The sequence below is a fragment of the Nymphaea colorata genome, chromosome 10 (assembly GCF_008831285.2).
Source record: "Nymphaea colorata isolate Beijing-Zhang1983 chromosome 10, ASM883128v2, whole genome shotgun sequence".
Lineage (NCBI taxonomy): Eukaryota > Viridiplantae > Streptophyta > Magnoliopsida > Nymphaeales > Nymphaeaceae > Nymphaea > Nymphaea colorata.
In genome coordinates this window covers 15,679,922-15,699,954 of record NC_045147.1, presented here as the reverse complement: position 1 = coordinate 15,699,954, position 20,033 = coordinate 15,679,922, and the positions used below count along the sequence as shown (strand labels likewise).

The window sequence follows — 20,033 nt, the reverse complement described above, 5'->3', positions numbered from 1 at the left end:
TTATGTGCCTGATCAAACCAAGATTTATACTTTTTTTTATTTGTAACCAAAATGAGCGCAACTGAAGAGTGAAGACTGGAAGATTGTCCTATTTGGGGCGTTATTGATTGAAAGCATTGTGGGGGTCTTAGTTGACAATTGTTGGGAAGCAAGGTGATTGATTGAGCCAGGACATAATCCTCGTCAGAATCTGAGAGGCAGATTATTTTGAAAGAAACAGGGCTCTAACAATGTTAGGACTTTTATGTTTATGTTCTATAACATATATAAGTTGTTATACGCTTGGCATGGTTTGAAAAAAATTGACAATAAATCAGCATCCTAACGTACCGACACAACATAATGGCAGATCATGAGAAAAAAAAAATGAACTTGTGCGTACCAAATCTATATAGTGCTTGTTTTGCAATTTACACATGTATGTAACAGTAATAAATTAAAAGAAACAGTGGCAGCACTTATTTTCTGCCGTTCATGACCTTGCCTGAAATTTAAATATATAATTGTAAGCTGGCTTTTTGGTAGGTCCCGAAGCATAAATGGGACAGATTCATAAAACATTGCAATATATGAAATAATAAAGGTTTGTTACTTTTGTCAAATAGCCCCTCATAGTGTGTTTGACAACATGAATGTTAAGACAATATTCTATTAATCTGTCTTATTAATGTTTCATAAATTTGTTATAATCTTTGAAACAGATTCATGAAATATTGTGCTAATGTTTTTATTGCCAAATGGTAATCACTTTCACAACTCCATACCTTCCAACCAGTATTAGATGTCTTTGAAATTTCGAGATCTTTGGTGTACCCTAAAAAAAAATGAACATCCGAAACCTTTTCAAGGCATGTCCCAGACTATGATGGTAGGCAACTATAAATGTTGGTAGCAATTGGAACAGTTCCACTGTCTGGCTCTAAAATTTATGTAGACTTGGAAAACACACCATGGATAATAATGCTAGCATCGTAAGTTTTTTCTCTTAAAATTAAAATTAGGGCTGCACACGAGCTGAGTTGAGCCAACTCGAGCTTGACTTGACAAAAAAAAAAAACTAAAGTTTGAACTCTACTGAACTTGAGTCGAGTTCAATGGAACATGCTCAAGCTCGACTTGACAATACAACATTGAGCTCAAACTCAACTCGTTTAACTCATTTATGTTAAGTATGTTTTTTTTTTTTGTAACTCGATTAACCTAGTATATTTTCTCATTATAAATTCAATATTTATTGTGTAGTCAAGCCCTTGAAGTTTGAACGAGTCAAATTTTTACAGCCCAAGCTTCACTCGTTTTACATTTCGAGGTTACATTTGAACTCGAGCTTGACTCATTTATAAACAAGTCGAGTTTTAATGAGCAAGTTGGAGTCGAGCTTGAGCTCCTGCTGGCTCGACTCATTAGGCAGCCCCACTTAACATTGGTTGTATGAGGCAACGTGCACTTCAGTTGAGACAAGCTTCAATTGTCAGATCCAAATTAAGGCTTCAAGAACAAACGGCTGAAATATTGTAAATGGATTGGATATATTTGATTACCATTCCAACTTCAAATTCATTTAGCCAAATCTGGTAGAGGAAACTGGATTCAGTTACCAAATGGATCCAAATTTGGTAGGCATTTTCATAAACGATTCAAAAATTGGTCTGGTATCCTACTGGGACCTGATAAAAGATCTGCTTTGATAGTTGGATCTGAATTTGGTCATAAAAATTAGAGTGTAAATCTGAGACCAGATCCAAATTCGAGTATCTAAAATCCGATAAAGTCGAATACAATAGAATTTGGATCTGACCTGAATCCGACGCGGCCGACTTGGTAATTGAGTTAGTACGGTTCGGGTCCTAGTTTGAATCTTAAAACCCGACCCACTTGCGCTCCTGTGATGGGCATCTACGTCTGCGCGTCTCCACGCCCGTTGCCCGCCAATTCGCCTTGGACTTTACCGGGAAAACGGCCGCCGGACCTCGTCACCGGAGGAGGGGCACCATGATCTGTCAATTCTTCGTATTATCTCAGAGGGGAGATAACATCGTCTTCCGCGATTGTGAGTTCCACGACCCTTTCCTTTTGTTTGCTCTTTCCTTTCTATTTTTCTTCTTGATAACCGCCTGCTCTCGTGTATCTAGGGTTCGTCTTATCATTTTGACCCCCTGATCACAAACTTGCAACTTGTGCGTAGTGATTATCTTTTTACTTGGAGGAACAATTAGGGATCTGAGTGCTTCTCGTGGAAATGAGGCGTTGAATTCATTTTCCGCGTAGTTTGAACTTCAATTTCGTGTCTATCGAATACCGATTGAGTTAAAGGTCCTCTGTTTTTTATGGCAATGCAGATCGCGGTGAAGTGCAGAAAGGGAGCGCAGAGGTTTTCTTTCGCAAAGTCAAGTTTTGGAAGGGAGACGAAGGCGAGGAGGCACCCCCTGTCTTTGTAGGTATCCCTTCACTGAAAGGCCGTTTTTTAGCGGACGTCCTTGGTGTGGGGAACGGTTATTACTGTTTTTCTCTTCCAGGTTTTCGTTTCCGTTACTTCGCTTGTTATCCTTGTCTTCTTCTGTGTCTCCTTCCTTCCTTGTGAATTTCGATCCCGCTGGTTCAGAGTCCTTGGTGACTGGAGAATTTGAGCTCGACTGCTCCTTAAACTGAAGTAACCTATCTCCGCCATTCCGCTCTCTCTCTTCCCCTGTTTTCTAACCCAAGGAGAACTGTTTTTGAGGATTTATATTTTTCTTTCTTTCAATGGTGTGGGTACTTGTAAGTTTTGTTCTTATTTCAAAACCTTTCTGATATGGAATGCTTTCTAAATGCAATTCTCTAGCCAAGCATAAAGTGAGAAATATTATTCCTGCTTTAATAGTTAGTTCGTAGTCGTACTCCTTGGTGTCCTATGATTACATAATTAGCCATATAAGGAGTCCGACAGGTCGGTCTATATATGTCGTTGGTTATCAGACATTATATTTTCATCCAATTTACAATGTAATGATGTTGAATTGAAATGCCTGTACCTGACTTCTTGATGTCCTTTTTAATTTTATCTTTTTCCTTTGCAGAATTTGGATGGTGTAAATTATATTCATGTAAAGGTGGCTGGCTTGCTGTTTGTTGCTACAACAAGGGTCAATGTGTCTCCTTCTCTTGTTTTGGAGCTATTGCAAAGGATTGCTCGTGTCATCAAAGATTATCTTGGTGTGCTCAGTGAGGAATCGCTGAGAAAAAATTTTGTTCTTGTGTATGAGCTGTTAGATGAAGTTATCGTAAGCACTTGTTCTCAGATTTTTCTTTTGTTCATTTTTACAATACTTTGGAATCAAATCCTCGAACTTCCTTTGTGTCTGTCCACCTTGCCAGGATGTTGTCCGTTGGTTAATTAATCATTTTGAAACAAGAGATATTGGAATATGGCAATAGAAGATGATGCTATTTAATATTAATGTTAGCGCATCATATATATCTAGAAGTGAAGCAATGATATTTAGCATTGCTTTGATCCCATATGCGATACTCCGACCGTTACAGCTCACCTAAGCAAAACTAGGATCGTGTCTGGTTGTACTTTTCAAGTCATTGGATGAGTATTCTGGTGCAAATATTGATTTCAAGCAATCCGAAGATGAGTATGTTACCTTTATGGTAGTGTGTCATTTATGATCTCTTTTCGACCTGTTGGATGAGATAAGGAGGATTTGAGTTGGAAGTGGGTCAATGTTGCACTCAAAACAGAGTCACCAATAATTTTCTCAGTAATTTATCAGGAAACTATTAGGAAATTTAGGAAGCTTTAAAAGTTGGAAAATGTTAAGAAGACAAAAAAAGGTTTTGAGATAATAGGTTTTCTAGTATTTTTCTTCTAAAAATATTATCAAACAAGTAAAAAAAACTCTCTGAAAACATAAAGAAACAAGCAAAAAAAAAAAAAGTCACATACTGAAAAATCATGAAAAAGGACTTTTTTCAATGTTTCAGACTCTCAGGTAAATATTGGGAACGGCTCAGGACGATATTGCAATTGTATCATGATATTTTTCTTTTTGGCAATGATTTTGAAAATATCAGGATACTTGTTGGACAGTAATGGCTGGTTTAAATGGTTAAATATCAGGATATTTTCTAACTATCGGCAATGTTTGTGGCTATGAGTGGAATCAAGAATTTGTAATTATTAACCACCTTCTAGAGGTAACATCTGTCAATGAATTCAAGGAACCGCCAGTTTTGTTTTTCCAATTTCATAAGTTCCCTTCGAAAGTCAGCTTCCAAGCAGATTAATTGATTGATGGAGGGGAGATGACTTTGTGACTTAGGATGGATAATTTTCTTTTTTACCATTTTCAGTTTGAGTTAGTGTAGTGGTGTTTTAAGTTACGTCTTGTAATTGGTTTCTTCTGTTGCACAAGGACTTTGGTTATCCACAAACTACTTCTACTGAGGTATTGAAGTCATACATCTTCAATGAGCCAATTGTGGTTGATGCTGCACGTTTGCCACCACTTGGTCCTGCAGCTATCTTTGTGGTAATTATGAGCTTGGATAGTGATTGGCTTCATTAATGGCTACCTTGAAGACTATCTTTTTACGAACTTCAAGTATTCATTTGTTTGGTTCTATGTGTATTTCTCAGCATGGATCAAAAAGAATGCCAGGAACAGCAGTGACAAAATCAGTTGTTGCCAATGAACCTGGGGGTAAAAAGAGAGAGGAAATCTTTGTTGATATTATTGAGAAAATCAGTGTCACTTTCAGTTCAAGTGTAAGTATTTTCCTGTATTTCTAGCTAGGTCATGTTTTGTTTGAACCATTCCTCAGAAAAAATCCAGCCATAGAGGTGTAGAGATCAAGAGCTGGTGGATGTACTCATGATTTATTAGGTTGAAATTTACATTGAAAATTGACATTGCATTAACTCAAAGGGCTAAAGACTGTGACAATCAAGTCCTTTTGTTATCTGGACCAAAATTGTTTCGTGCTCTCATGGCTGCAGCAAACTTAATCAACAGCCAGTTCCTTCCTTTGGAAAACATTTAACTATACAAGTATTTGATGGTTCACCACATGGGGATCTCATCTTGTCATTTAGTGCTTAGTGCTTATTGACAAGGCATTTCTATTTAACGTATTAAATAGCAAGTAAAGTGCAAAAATTTTGTGACTAGATAGGGGTGTGATGTATGTGAATAGATGTGGCTGTCTCTTATGTGAGTACATGTCCTCACACAGGTATGTGGGTAACTCTTTTTTTTAACCAATAAGTATTTTATTCTAAATTTGGAACCTTGTGTGGTGACGGACATGCCTATATGAGGACACATGGATACCTGCTCATGCACACGCGCACACGCATACATATGCTTATGCATGTTTCACAATTTAACAGTGTGTCTGGATATGTGGTTGTCTTGGCGAATGTGAATTCCTGTTGGAATGAAAAGGGTATCCATATGAACGCTCACCAGATCTTAGATGATAAATTGGACACACTGCTGAACCCCTTTCTTGTCCTTGATTTTAGGAGTTTTTGGGAAAAATGGTAGTGACAAAGTTCAGTGGAGCCCCAACCGGAACTAGTTTGCTGCCCACTGAAAGTTGTTAATTATCTCAATTCAGTTTTTAAAAGTATCCTATAATCTAGCATCATAATTTTGTACAAATGCTCTTTACCAAAATGCCCATTGGTGATGCCTCCAATCTATCTGCAAGTTTAATATAACTGCTAGCATTATCTTTTGGTACAAAATCTAAACAGCCAAACTGATATGCTATTTTACATGAATGAGGCATCATCTTGTCCCCTGATGCTTTTGTGAACTTGTCAGATGTTGATTCATGCAAACCAATAGTCATATTGCTTGCACCTTTTTTCAATTATTTGATTAGTGGTTAACTCTTTCTTCTCCTGTGGTCCCTTCTCTTATTCACCTGAGTTTCAGACAGAGCATATAAATTGATTTCTTGATGCCAGGGTTATATCTTGACTTCTGAGATTGATGGCACCATTCAAATGAAAAGTTATCTTACTGGAAACCCAGAAATCCGTCTTGCCCTTAATGAAGAGCTAAGCATTGGGAGGGGAGGAAGTTCTGCCTATGGTATGCATCATTTTTTGCCTTGTGTCTGCATTAGTTGCTGAAGCATGCACCCATTAAGAAATGCAGTCGATCCTGCCTACCCTCTTAATGTTGATTCCATTCTGTATGCACTGTAGCTCAACTAGTGATAACTTATTAATTTATTATCTTACTGGTATACCATGACCAAGAAAAAATCTTTTTGTTTTCTTTGTTTATACTAAGTAGATGGGGATAAAAAATTCTTTGCACGCGGGGGTTCTTCACTCATTCAACTAGTTTAATCCTTCAGAAAGATTTTTGAAAGCACAATGGCTGCATGTTTCTGCCCATTCTTCAGTAATTATGGCACTTTTTATTGGTGGAGCTCAAGGTGAGAAATAGTGCAAATATGCATGACAGCTCCTTCCTCCTCAAAAGATTAGGAGACATATATTGCTAGCACAATCTGGCAAGCTAGAATCATATATCAGTTACACCCAGTTTAGTTGAGGTCCACTCTTGAACTGTGAAGAAAAGATGTAAGGACATGCATCAGTTCTCTTTCTTTTCAGCGATGCCCTTAGATATGTGAACATTGTGAAGTAATGTATCTCATGTACGACAAAAAGATTGGTGGTATGCCTGGCATTGGTAGCCTCCAAACTAGCAGCATCTTAAATTAAATAATGCACTTTCTCGTAAAACCTATGTTCCACATGTACATCAGTATCCATTTTTTGTTGTTTCAGGTTTCGGTGGTTCTGCTGGGGTGGGGCCAGTGGTATTGGATGACTGTAATTTCCATGAGACGGTGCATCTTGAAAATTTTGACTTGGACAGGACCTTGACTCTGGTTAGTATTTAGTTGGAAATTGATTCAACTTGTTGCGATCATTTTGAAAGGCCTGAAAGGTCTGATTGTCAAGTATAGATAATGGATCATATCTTGCTTTGACATGTAGATTGTGGCATTTGAATGATGGCTTGTGTATTGGAGTCCTGTAACACCATTCTCCCATTATGTGCATTACTGTCCTAACCAGACTCAAGTTTATCATGCTGCATCTTTTGGTTCTGAATTGCTGCTTGTTATCTAGATGGCCTCCTTCAAAGGTTGAGCTAATAATTTGCTTAGTGTTGCACTTTACTCAGAGACATTTCTATTATTCTGAGTTTTGCAGGTACCACCTGATGGAGAATTTTCTGTCATGAACTATCGTATGACTCAGGAATTCAAGCCTCCCTTTCGGGTCAATGCTGTTATCGAAGAAGCTGGATCTTTCAAGGCATGTTTGCATAATTTCAAGTATTTAAAGGCCAGAAACTCTGGATCTGTAATGTCTTTTTTTGTGAAAAGAAAGAGGTCTCTTATCAGTTTCGTGGTCTTTCATTTTAATTTTCAGGCAGAAGTAATTTTGAAAGTACGGGCTGATTTCTCGCCTACCATAACTGCAAACACAATTTCAGTGCATATGCCACTGCCAACTTACACAACAAGGTTATATATATCATTTATGCTGCTAGTGCATTTTTTATGGTGATCCATGTAATTCCTTCAGTTGAATGTCAGTTGTATATTGCAACCAGTCTAGATCAAACCCAAAAGGAGATATTCTGTAGCATCGACATAGAACATTGATGTTCTTTGGAAGTTTTCAAAATAGAAAAATGAAGAAAATATTTAAATGATCATAATGCAGAAAAAAATGATGCTATGCATACATGTATCAGAAAATTACATGCTCAATTAATTATTAGTTCCATGAATCATTGGTTAACATAAAAACTTGTTGCACAAGCAGGAATTCCACTCAGTACTAATAATTTGGTCAAGCAGCCCAATAATAATGGAAATAAATGAATCTTTTGACTTTAGAGGATGAAATGGGCTGCTACACAAAAAGGACTACTAAAATCTTCCTTCATGACACGATCACAAATTGCATTATTTTCCCCCAAATTTGTAGATGGCCCTCCTGCAACACTATAAAGAGTGTGGTAGAGTGGCATCCCTTCAGTAGGGGGAAGTTCTGCCCCTTTTTGTGTTCCTGCTTGCTTGTATTCTGCAATACTTTATGTTTCATCAGGTCATAGAATACAGGATTTCAGTGGAAAAGGGACCAAATATGGGAGGGAACCATATGCCCCTGAAAGTATTCTATCGTTCTTCCTTATTATGGTACATATCATACAACATCCTGTGATATGCAAAATATCTTGTTGATATAAGTATATTCCTTCTCACACATTATAATAACTATAATTATTGGCACCCATTTTTCTATAGTCAAAGTGAGCAATTTCTTTGAAATTTGCTGAGAGAAGCAAAATTCTATCTCATGCTTTCTGAGGGGGCACAATCTCTTTGTAAGTTGCTAAAGTTCATTTGTATCTTGCATGGTCTCAAAGGAAACTACAATGACAAAATGGGTTTGCATATTTTTTTTTGTCATGTTATATATTTTTTTTTCCTCCAGTCATGTTAATTCCAATGGCAAGATGGGTGTGCATGAGCCTCCTTGTCATGCATGACTTGCACCTTTCTATAGCTATGGACTGTATTCTCTGATGTCCATGGGCCGAGGTTCTGCTCAAGAAATGATTTTCTGCATCTCTATCATGCTTCTTTTAGTTCAGTCATATTGACTTGGAAAACTAAAGCTTAGGTTTATTTCACCTCTAGGTTTGCTGTGTCCTCCAATAAAACTCTTGCTTAAATTTACTATTATTTCCTCAGGGTTAGCTACGAACTGGAACCTGGTGCAATAGGTCAAATTACAGATTTTAAAGAGGCAAATAGAAAGCTTGAATGGAACTTGAAAAAGGCAAGATCCTTTCTACAGTTCTGATGAGATTGGTTATGCATAGTTATCTTCCCTATGCAGCTGGTTTTTTATGTATTTTACTGACTATATGTAACAATTATCCAGATTGTTGGTGGATCGGAGCATACCTTGCGTGCAAAACTTACATTGTCACAGGAATCACATGGTGGGCATAAGTTTGCTTTATTTTGAATTTGTCCTTTGTCCTTCCATTGTTTTGTAGGGAGAAAACAAGTGAGATACTAACTTCCTGTGCCTATTGTTTTCCATTAACAGTCTAATGTGACAAGCAATTTTAATATTAATTGCATTTTGCTTCTGAACAGCAAATATAATGAGGGAAGCTGGGCCAGTGAGCATGAATTTCACAATTCCAATGTACAATGCCTCCAGGCTTCAGGTAACTGACTGGTTTAGCTAGTTCTTACTGAATGTGTAAGTTTCTGGTGATAGTTTTTTCTTGCATGACGCCTGTTGATTTTCTGAAGCAAACTTACTGTTTGCTTAAGATATTCCATAGTTTGTGTTCTTTAACTTGTTTCTGCAAATTCAGTTGTGCAACTGAAAGGCATGTTTTATGTCGGCTAGCGGCAGGGAAATTTAGATGCCCTATAGCGTGTAGAAGGGGGTATACTAAATTATTCTCGTATGATCATACACTCCTGCCTTGGCTGCTAATGGGAAAAAGGAAGGTCTCAAATAGTAAGGCATTTGTTTGGCGATGGTGCCAAAGCTGGGATTAGGAATGCAGATTTTGACTGAAAGCCGGTCTTTCTTTGCAAACCTTGTTGGTCGAACTCAGGTTGTATTGTATGCAGACGACTACAATTTTGTTATTCCTGATTTTGTGAGAAATAGTTACAAATTCAGCTCAACAAATGGCTGGAAAATGAACCAAGCGGAATCAATTTACTGCAGAATGCCAGAAATTGGTCGAGAAACCCATTAAAAGTATTGCCGAAACCCTAAAAAGTCATAGATAACTGTTTTCCGGCCAGTCAACTGGCTGGGCTGCACTGTTCATGTCGAAGGTAAATCAGCCATTTTTTAGTTGGTGGTTGGCTCGAAAATGGATGGAATATCAGAAGCGTCTAACAAATGGGACAACATGGCCAGAAGAAGGCTACTTGAGCACAAATATAAGAAAAGCAGCCACTGGCATGCTGGAGCTGAGAAGGGGTTTTTTAGCGTTTCCATCCATTTCTCGCTTGAACCTGGGCATGGATGGGAGAGATGTGGTAATAAGTCTGAGACTCTGAGGGATTGGACAGTAAGAGGGGTCCTGAGATCAGGACCCGAAGTGTTTTAAGAGAGCGACTGTTCTTGTTGCCGAATTTTTTAAGTTGGCACTTCCAATTTATATGCTGTATGTGATGATGATGTTTTGTTGGATGCAGGTAAGGTATTTGCAGATCGCCAAGAAATCAAAGACACACAATCCGTATCGGTGGGTGAGATACGTGACACATGCAAATTCATATGTTGCTCGTCTATGATGTGCGGAACCAAACTTTCCGGGTATGCATGCCTGTCTGTGTATGAGTGTGAGAACAAAGAGAAAAAGTAGAAAGGTCTTTTCTGAGCCCACGCTTGTTCCTACGAGGAAATTATCTTTATTTTTGTTACTCGAGGTAGTTGTACTGAAAATCGTCTCCTGGTCTGGTTGATGCATCAATCCACCTCACTGTTTGTTAATATTTAAAAATAACTCATTGAGTAACTCAGACTTGGATACAGATTATATCTTGATTCCTACCATGTTTTGGGTCCGTCCTTTCCGTTCGTCTTCTCTCATTGTGCCATTGAAATTCAGCAAGACGAGATGGGTACTCGGCTGCTTGGAGCATAACGACTACTATTGCCTGTCTTCGTGCAGCTTGTGGAATAAAATCTTACTTATAGGCTGATATTTGTGATATTTGCACAGCTTTGAGTAGGTTTGAATTCCCTGGTCATGTGATGCTACAGTGTGTTACTCTTTGGGCTACAAACGGTGGTAAGCCTGACACTTATTTGAAAGGTGTATCATAGGTACACCCAAACCTTGAAGCAACCTTAGACCTTGGAGGCAGTCTGCGATCAGCTCAATTGATTCAATTGCCTGTAAGTCAGATCAAATGAGTAAACAATGCAAACAAATATATATGAGCGCTTGCTCAACGTGGTATGTTAATTTTTTTGTTTCGCACACGGCGAAATGTTTAACTTGACCTCATGTTTAAATGCTTGTGCTGGTCTTTGATGGCAATTCCTGTAATGACAGCCTAAGGTTAAATGTCATGATGTTAAGTGCCCAATAAAGGCCAGGACATAGCTTCCGAGTGATAGAACCATATCTCGTTGCCTCATTTATGTCTCTATTATAGCGACTATACCTTTAATAAGCCCGTGGGTTATTCTCATTTTGTTCTCTCTCTCTCTCTCACACCCCTTGGCATGATGACCTTCCATGTAACTTACGAATGAGCCTAAAGAAGGAAGCCACAACTCTGGTTTAGTAACCAATGGCCATTGACATGGTGGTTCATGTCACCCTCCAAACATCAGCCTTGGCGTATGATCCCCATTCAAACACAATGAAGGGTGTCTATGGAGTTCCATTAACCTAAACACAAACAAAATGTAAAGGTTTTCTTCTTCTTCTTCTTTTTTTTTGTTGCACCTCAAACGAAATGTACAGATTTTCTATTTTTTCTGTTGCATCTCAAAAGTGAGACAAGAATAGGGCTGCAAACAAGCCGAGTTGAGCCCAAGCTTGGCAAGTTCGAGTTCGACTCGATTATACAAAATTGAACTCAAAACTCGACTAGTTTAACCCATTTAACTCATTTAACATTAACTTGTTTTAGCATTAACTCATTTAACTTGTGTCTTTAACTCATGTACAAGACACTAATCAAAATGTTTAAGTGCTAATCTAACACCAAAAACAGTCACAAGCAATATGAGCGAAGTCTTAATTTGGATACCATGAGCTTAAGGACTGATTGTAGTCACATGCAACAAGGTCCACATAAATCAACTAAGTGTGTTGTCAAGATCAAAAGAAAGAAAAACAATATAAGAGTCGAGCTAGAGTGAGTTTTTTTAGTAAACGAGTCGAGCTCGAGTTGTCTCGACTTGTTGTGCAGCCAAATAAGAGGCGACGGTCGTGAAACGGTGCATCACATGACATTCACCAACATTCAAATACGCCTAAAATGTCACTATAGCATAGGATCAATCTCATACATAAAAATTTGAAAAAGCTTATAGAGATACTGTTTGGGAGAGAGAGAACAACAAACACATCATTTGTGCAATGTGAAGCAGTTGAAAAATAACGATTCAAATTGTTATGACCCGATTTAAAAACTTAGCTTTACTTAGAATGGTCAAAAATCCTAACCTGACTACTAGTCTCAGTTTCTAAAAGAAGTACATTTTTTTTGGCTCACAAATTTGATGCCATTTCGGCCAACGCATTATTTATTGAATGTGGTATACGATGAAAATGAGTCGTCAGCATTAAAAAAATATTAAAAAATGGGGCACAAAGAATTGAAATTGTAGCTAGCATTTATCAATTCTGTATTTATTTGTACGTGAGAACTTCTCCATTCGTGTTGGTTCACGAACGCAGGCATGTTACTATAGAAAGTCGGCGCGCAACACGAATGGAAGCGGGGGGAAGATTGCATTGTGGCCCATAGGAAATGAATGAAGGGAAAGGCGTGGATTCTGCAATCTCCTGCCATCCTCTTCAACGGCGTAACCAGGTGCAGAAGCACAAGGAGCCAGATGGCCATGCTAGGCAGCACTACTCCTCGCGCCTTCTCGGCTTCCTCATCTCCCGCCAACGATCAGGGCCAATCCTACATCACGCTCAGCCGCCGAGTTACCTGCAAGAAGGAGATTAAGCGCAGCAAGTTCATCGGGTTCGCTGCTCCCATCGTCGACGAAGAATCCGCCTTCTCCTTTCTCTCTGAGGTATATGCTCTTTCGGGATTCTTTGTGGGTGATCCCGTTTGTTCCTTTCTTTATTTCTCTTTTGCCCTCCTTTTTCCTTTGTTGGTATGATCTTTCGAATTCCGTAAGGACGTGTAGGGAAAATATGTAAGATGATTAAAAAGGGGATAAAGTAGACTGCATTCTGGGTTCGCAGTACATTTTCTTTTTCCCCTATTTTGGTGTTCAGTGAAAGCGGGATTCTTGTGGAGGTCTAAGGGCGAAAACTTGGTTGTTGCTGATTCTTCTCCTTGTATCCCTTATTATCTTAGTAGCACCTTGTGAATGGCGCACCAAACTAAGACTATGGAGGGTAGGCCAACTGAAGAACTAAACTGTCCTTCATCAGCGGATTCACAAGGATTGGAAATATCAAGCTACAAAAAGGATGGTCTTGTCACTAATGATGCCAGGAATGCCGAGGATGCTAATCTTACATGCAAGAAAGGGTCATTCTATTCCTCAGACATACTTCTCTCCATCCAGAGGAGACTTCTGACCCGTGAAATGGCACAGCAAAGAAATGGCACAGCAAAGAAAGACTACGGAGGGTAGGCCAACTGAAGAAATGAACTGTCCTGCATCAGCCAATTCCCAGGGATTGGAGATATCTAACTACAAAAACGATGGTCTTGCTTAAGCGATCACTAATGATGCCAGAAATGCCGATAGTGCAAGCTTACATGCTAGGAAGGGTCATCCTGTGCCTGAGATATTCTTGTCTCCGTCAATAGGAGACTTACAAGGGGTCAGATAAGCCGTGGATTACACGTACTGATATAATCCTAACATAACAAAAACGGGATGTAATTGCACTGCAATCTGGCAGGCTTACGTGATTCTTAAAAGATTCAGCATTTTGATGCTCTCACATAGATTAAGTCCAAATTTCTCCTTATCCTTACCAATGAGATACCATCCAAGGATTTTGCAAAGAGATTGGACACTTGTTAAACTCCATAGAAGTGATGGTGAACACCTTCTGGAATCCTGTGAGAGCTTTGAACTTTTTAAACTCTTAGTTTTGCATAATAGTAGCAATGGAAGCTTGATGAGATGATTTTTTTCAAACCTGAGGTAAATAGTCATAGGGTTTGTTATGATCAAACTCGTCATTCGACATGTTTGAATTGAATCGGGTTGGATTGGCTGCTAAATTATTTTGATGATTTTCTGAGAACTTTATGTGTTTGTGGTGCAATGGATAATCAGAATCACGATGTGAAGGTAGATCTTCTAGTGTCACTTTGATCTATGTAGGGATGGTAATGAAGGTCATGATTGGTATTGCTTTTGGGATTTTTGGTTGTTGACATGATCACCATTTGAATGTTCAATGGTTCAGGCCTTTGAAAGTTTGAAACAGTGACATCCTTGATAACCAGATGTATAATGTTTTTTCAGTCTTCCTTAGAGGCATTTTGATTTTGGAAGGCAAATTCAAGTTCATGATGATGCCTTGGCCTTTATTGTGAAAATCATTTGAAGTACATATGGGAAACATCTTTATTTTTTGGCCCAGGCATCAAATTTATTTTTTGAAATTTTATATGCACTACATAAGCACTCAAAAACTATGGGTGGTCATGTGTGGGAGGTACACTATGCAAAATCTGTAGATGATATCTCCAAAAAGTTAACTTTTATGCTCGTGTTCCACAACACCTTTAACTGTGGTCTGGTAATTGAAAGAATTGAGTTCCATTGTTCCTTTAATTTTTAATGTTTCTAAATTGACTCAATTATGATAATTGATGCACCCACTTTGAATGAAAAGATGGTCTGTTATAGCCAGAAGGCAGTCAACTTCCAGGGATCTGGGTTTTCAGATCACCCTATGCACAATCCCTTGACTGAAAAGAGCAATTGATGGATATTGTGCTGTTGGGAAGCAGTAGTCCAAATCATTTTTCAAAGGAAGAATAAATCGATGTTTAATTATCTTGCAATTTGCAAAGATCAATATTTTTGGAATAAATATTTTCCTGAGAAAAACAATTCTGCCATATTGTACCCATGCAAAACATCGTCGTTTACTAGCGGAAAACGATGTTTGTGACAATGGTTGTAAACAAACGCTTTTTGTTGCTGTAGCGGGAGTTCAACCACACTAATTGGCACTAGGTGAGTTAATGAGGAAATGAATAAAATTCAAGGGCTGTAGAGATGCTTACTGAACACCTCCATGCTAAGTATGCTGGTACTGCCTATTTTATAATTCTATTTGCCCAGTAGGCTGGAGTCTGATGGTCAAAGTTTATTAATTAGAAGGAAAGTTCTAGTTCTATTATTTTCATTGTTTATCTAGTTCTGGTTTTTGGAGCTTTGTTTTTTACTTCAAAAGTTATAGGTGGTGGATATGGTGTGACTGCAGGAAGAGCAGATTAAGCGTGCTTCTCTTACTTTTCAGTTGCAAACTCCCTTGAAAAGTTTTTTGCTTCTTCTTTGAATGATGCTGTTTCTGGGGAAGTGCATTGTCTTCCATATTGAAGCTGCCTGAACTTGTGATTCTTTGGTTTGACCAATTTTAGTGAGTATTTCGCTGGTTGAGCATTAGACTATGGCATTCCAGGCTTCCTTCTCCTTTCAGGGAGTATGCCACCTGATCTGGTGCTTGGAAATGTTCAGTTCGTGGAAATAATGGTTTGGAGTTTTGTTTTATAGCTTTTATACTCTCAATGTGCATGTTGACTTGATTGGATCTTTTTTCTTTGTAGGTTCGTGATCCTCGTGCAACTCACAACTGCTGGGCCTACAAGGTGCGCAAATTGTGATTCATTACTACATGTTAAACAACTGAAGATTGTGCTTTCAAGGAGCTGCGGAGGTATCACAATTTAGAAAGATTTTGGCAAGGCTACTCCTTTCCAATCTCCCTAGTTTTAGGAGATCATATAATTTTGCACTGTCGATTTAAAGATAATAGTGAACCTTGATATGATCAGTACAATGCTTACAGATAATATCTAAACCATTGGTTTTTCCACCAGTAGGACCCCATATGAAACAAGGTTGGTCTGTCATTGGGTTGTGCATCTCATTCTCTTTAAGAAATTTCATTCTTCTCTATTCTTGGTTCTAAAAATCTGAATGGAAGCAGAGACTTGGCTGATGTATTCCACATTTTCTGAATGAAGTGACTCATGTGGAAGACCTTAATGTAGTAAAAACGAACAGGCAGAATTAATGTGAAATTTTTTTGGGTAAATTAAATAATTATATGCTACCTTTTTCTAAAGTGGTTTTCAATGATTGTTGTGTTATATGATACGTATTCATTTTTGTTTGTCTTGTTCAACAATTACTCATGATATCATGATTTCCAGTTTTTTTTGTTCATTTTAAACCATTACATGCATTTACTGTTATATGGTCAGTTGCTTCCGCTTATACTGGGAAAAGTTTGACTGATGAAGTTAACCATTGAGTGGTGCCTCAAAAAAATTTTATAAGTGTGGTGCTGGGATTAAACAAAATTTATAAGCAAGATCAACAGATGCATGAGATACAGATAAGTAAACAAAAGAGCATTTCCTTAAATTGTTTCCTTTGAATATTCTTGATGAGGAAACAAATATATCAACATACCTAATCCTCAACGGGGCACCTAATAGCAAGACGTGTTTTGCAGGATAAACTTTTCCTTTGGAAGTTGTGCAGGGTGCTTGGGATGAAAAAGGTTCTCTTGAGAAACGGTTTTTCAATGTTTGATTGCTTAGTGAAAATGTTATTTTCATATTTTATGTATTTGTCTGATAGTCGTGAATAAAGATTTGGAAGGGACTAGGAAGAGGTTTCATGCCTTGCACATTCCATGCCAACATCCCTTGAGACTTTTTATCATGTGTGATCACGCTAGAAAAGCAGCACTAAGATATGCTACCGAATCTCCTTGGGGATGGGGAGCTGCTCTGTTGTCTCAATTGATGACATAGTTTTTTCATTTAGTATCTCCCGTGGATGATACCATCAGTGATCGCTTTGTCCTTAACTGCAGCTTGGGATGTGATTCATATGAACACAGAGTATGGTGTTCGAATTGCATGGGGCATCTGCAAGAATTCCTCCAGGATGGAGTTAAACATTCAGTGCCCATCTGTAACTTCACAGATGAACCTGCACACGAAGAGGAATGTTAGCAATATAAGAATCAAAGCGTTTTCTTTGTGCCATGATCAAATTTCACCAGACTTATGTATTTCATACAAGTTTTAATGCGACCTTGTTTACATGATCAGTATTTTCTAGAAAACTGACCTTCTTTGACTTCCTAATATCTGTTCTTTCCCTAGCAATGTGTCAATTAACTTTGGAAAATTGTGACAGTTGCTCCAAATTGAAGATCATAATCTTCCTTCTATTTTCGCACAGCTGTAAAATATGTGTCAGACCAGTACTGGTGACAGTTATTTACTCTTGCAAGTACCGGATCTCGTATCAATTTCCTTTTCAGATAAAAGGTCAGAAAGGGAGCTCTTCGTGCAGAGACCACAACAATAAAAGTCTCGTGACATTTGCCATGGAACTTCTCAGGGAGACTCTTCATTAATGGCTACCACAGAGAGAGTCAGCGAGAAGAGAGAGGTCTGTTGTGCCACGGGAGGGTGCTGCAGCAAGAGGGAGAGCAAGAGGAGAGAGGCAGACCCCCAGTGGTGACAATGGGAGAGGAAAAATGGACGATATATGAAACCTTATCCCAAAAGAAAAAAAAAAACGGAAAAATTGAGCCCTTTGGGATTGAAAATCGTAACAGTGAGAAGCTTCTTTTCCTGAAAAGTATTTTCATCTTTTGTTAAACTTTTCTGATAATAGAACTCAGGAAGAACCTTTGTGGAAGTTCAATTCTCCCAGACAATCAAACCTCCCTAAGGTGAAGAGTGATTAATTTAGGTAAAAAATAATATATTCCCGAATGCAAGGAGTTACATCTTTGCATTAACAAAAAAAAATAATGAACCTCTATGAAGACGTGTTTGTGTGGATCTGTCTCGTTTCAGTTTTAATCTCTCTCTCTCTCTCTCTCTCTCTCTCTCGTGTTTATTATTTATTTATTCCTTCTAGCTTGGAGATCAATACCGGAGTAATGATGATGGAGAACCAGGAGGTACTGCTGGTAGACCAATATATTCTGCCATTGTTTCCTCCGGAATTGATAGAGTGATGGTGGTTGTAACAAGGTGAATAAGTTGTCCTTTTCTTATATACTCTCAGCTTTGAGTTTTGTTTTCAAAGCATTAGCCTATGACCAACTAAATGATGGGCCACTAGTTGAATACTTACATTTGTGCTGCATTCTATTCTGTGGATATTGCCTATTCTTAACTTTTTATTTGAGTTTTCAAGAAAAAAAAATCTTTTTAGCAGGGATGGGATGAGCGATGTGTCCACCTACCTTTCCGAACAACATATCCTTGAAATCCCTTGATATGCTTGAGCGGTTGAACTCCTCTCTCCCCCGAATCGTGCAGCCAGTCGAGAAAGAAATGGAGTGTATAGTCTTTCAGGGTCCATAGGAGTGGAAATTGGGCTGTTGGGGGCTGACCTGATTATGGATCTGAAATGGTTTCATCGGAGACCAAATTCTAGGTCCACAGAGACTGCAACCTATTTCTTAGCAGGGTTGGGCTTGGAGAGGACCTTATTGTACCCAATCTTGCCTGGCCTGACTTGAGTCAGAGAGAAAGTGAGACTTCCCCTATCCGTGTTGCTTTTAAACAAGTAGAGGGGCTTGGCCCTTCACCTCTCTCCTTACTATCTAATGACCAGTTCAAGGAAATGATGCTTTTTTATTATAAGAGAGGACCGTCTGTGCCATGTCCCTTTCAATTGATTCATCAGCTTGTGGAAATGAAACAGAAATTTAAGATTGTTACTTGGTACTCTGCCTCTGAGCCGAGAAGAGATAGCCATTGCTAATCAGCTTTTTGCCATGGATTTCAGATACTTTGGAGGAATAGAATTAGGAACTGGAGGCTTGGTCAGGGCGTATGGAGGAGTTGCTGCAGACTGCCTGAGAGATGCTCCTACTTCCCTTGTCAAAGCAAAGGTGACAAATAGTAATCTGAATGTATTGCTTTCTAGGGAGAAGGTTGCATTATTAGTGCAATACAACATCCTTAGTATGTTGCTTTTCAGGTTTCAGTTGGTCTGGAAGTGCCGTTTGACCTTTTGGGAACTGTATACCATTTGGTAAGCCTAGACAATCAAATTTGTTTCAGGTGCTTTATTCTACGGTTGCAAGTTACGCATTCTGTGCTGAGTTGCGTGATTAGGTGGACCACAATCACATCTGTAGCTCACGTTTACTTGGGTTTTACTCAAGGAGTTTAGCGTATGTTTGTATGCTATTAGGTTTTGCTTGAACAGTGCAAATGAAGAGAGTAGTGTGATTGGTTAAACCATATAAATGCTGTACTGTTTGCATATAATTCTTCGCCGTTCTAATCACCACCTATTTTTTAGTGAATACCCAGGTCACCACTTTCTAGCGCACTGACTTACGATGTGCTGCTTACAGCTTCAGAAATTCCAAGTTGAGGATATTCAGCAAGATTATGAGACTGGTAAAGAAGGGATTACATTGGTTATGTTCAAACTGGATTACGACAGAGTTGAAGCATTAGACAGCAAAATCAAGGACAGTTTCAGTGGGCAAGTTGGGATTTTGCTCCAGTAAGCCAGAGGCCATTCTAGTCATACAGCAACAGCTTTAAATTTTCAAAGACGTCTGTCCATATGGCTTGATTTGTGAGCAATTCTTCTCATTTTGTAAAATGTTTAGTCCAACAAGTGATATGAAGCTTCATATTCGTTCTCTTCAAACTTACCATCAATTTGCCCTGCTACGTCGAGCTAGTGTGCTAGCATAATCTGCAAGCACACATTCGAGAAGCTTCCTTTACAACCCGAAAAGTCGTCTAGTTATCAACCTTCAGAGTGGATCTATTTGATGAAAAATGGACTTTAGTGGTGCATGGAGTTGGATTGTATGTCGAAATAAATTTGAATTACCGAAAGCTTAAAAAGTTCCGCCGGAGATGCAACTGCGACTTGTTTTGTTCCCGTCTTTTTCCTAGCTTTCAGTGAATATGGGACTCGAAGCTTGTCTTTTTCCTAGCTTTCAGTTAATATGGGACTCGAAGCTTCTCGAGTTAGATGTGGAGTTTATATA

General features: G+C 38.6%; 2 protein-coding genes across 4 annotated transcripts; both read left to right on the top strand.

The window, feature by feature from the left end:
- The first annotated feature begins 1,900 nt into the window (after positions 1-1,900).
- On the top strand, positions 1,901-10,649 carry LOC116263170 (AP-4 complex subunit mu). Its single transcript, XM_031642792.2, has 13 exons — positions 1,901-2,050; positions 2,340-2,434; positions 3,057-3,260; positions 4,401-4,517; positions 4,625-4,753; positions 5,963-6,089; positions 6,800-6,903; positions 7,232-7,336; positions 7,454-7,548; positions 8,788-8,875; positions 8,981-9,041; positions 9,202-9,275; positions 10,273-10,649. The coding sequence occupies exons 1-13, from the start codon at positions 1,993-1,995 to the stop codon at positions 10,369-10,371; spliced, it is 1,356 nt and encodes a 451-aa protein (XP_031498652.1). The 5' UTR covers positions 1,901-1,992; the 3' UTR covers positions 10,372-10,649.
- Positions 10,650-12,472: 1,823 nt separating this feature from the next.
- On the top strand, positions 12,473-19,676 carry LOC116262831 (uncharacterized). Of its 3 annotated transcripts, none has more exons than XM_050080231.1 (7): positions 12,473-12,844; positions 15,580-15,621; positions 16,494-16,541; positions 17,924-18,039; positions 18,803-18,908; positions 18,998-19,051; positions 19,380-19,676. In XM_050080231.1, the coding sequence occupies exons 1-7, from the start codon at positions 12,575-12,577 to the stop codon at positions 19,536-19,538; spliced, it is 795 nt and encodes a 264-aa protein (XP_049936188.1). In that variant the 5' UTR covers positions 12,473-12,574; the 3' UTR covers positions 19,539-19,676. The 3 variants fall into 3 exon arrangements, with proteins under 3 accessions (XP_049936188.1, XP_049936189.1, XP_031498208.1); XM_050080232.1 differs by having other exon boundaries at positions 19,325-19,463; XM_031642348.2 differs by lacking the exon at positions 16,494-16,541.
- The last annotated feature ends 357 nt before the right edge of the window (positions 19,677-20,033 follow it).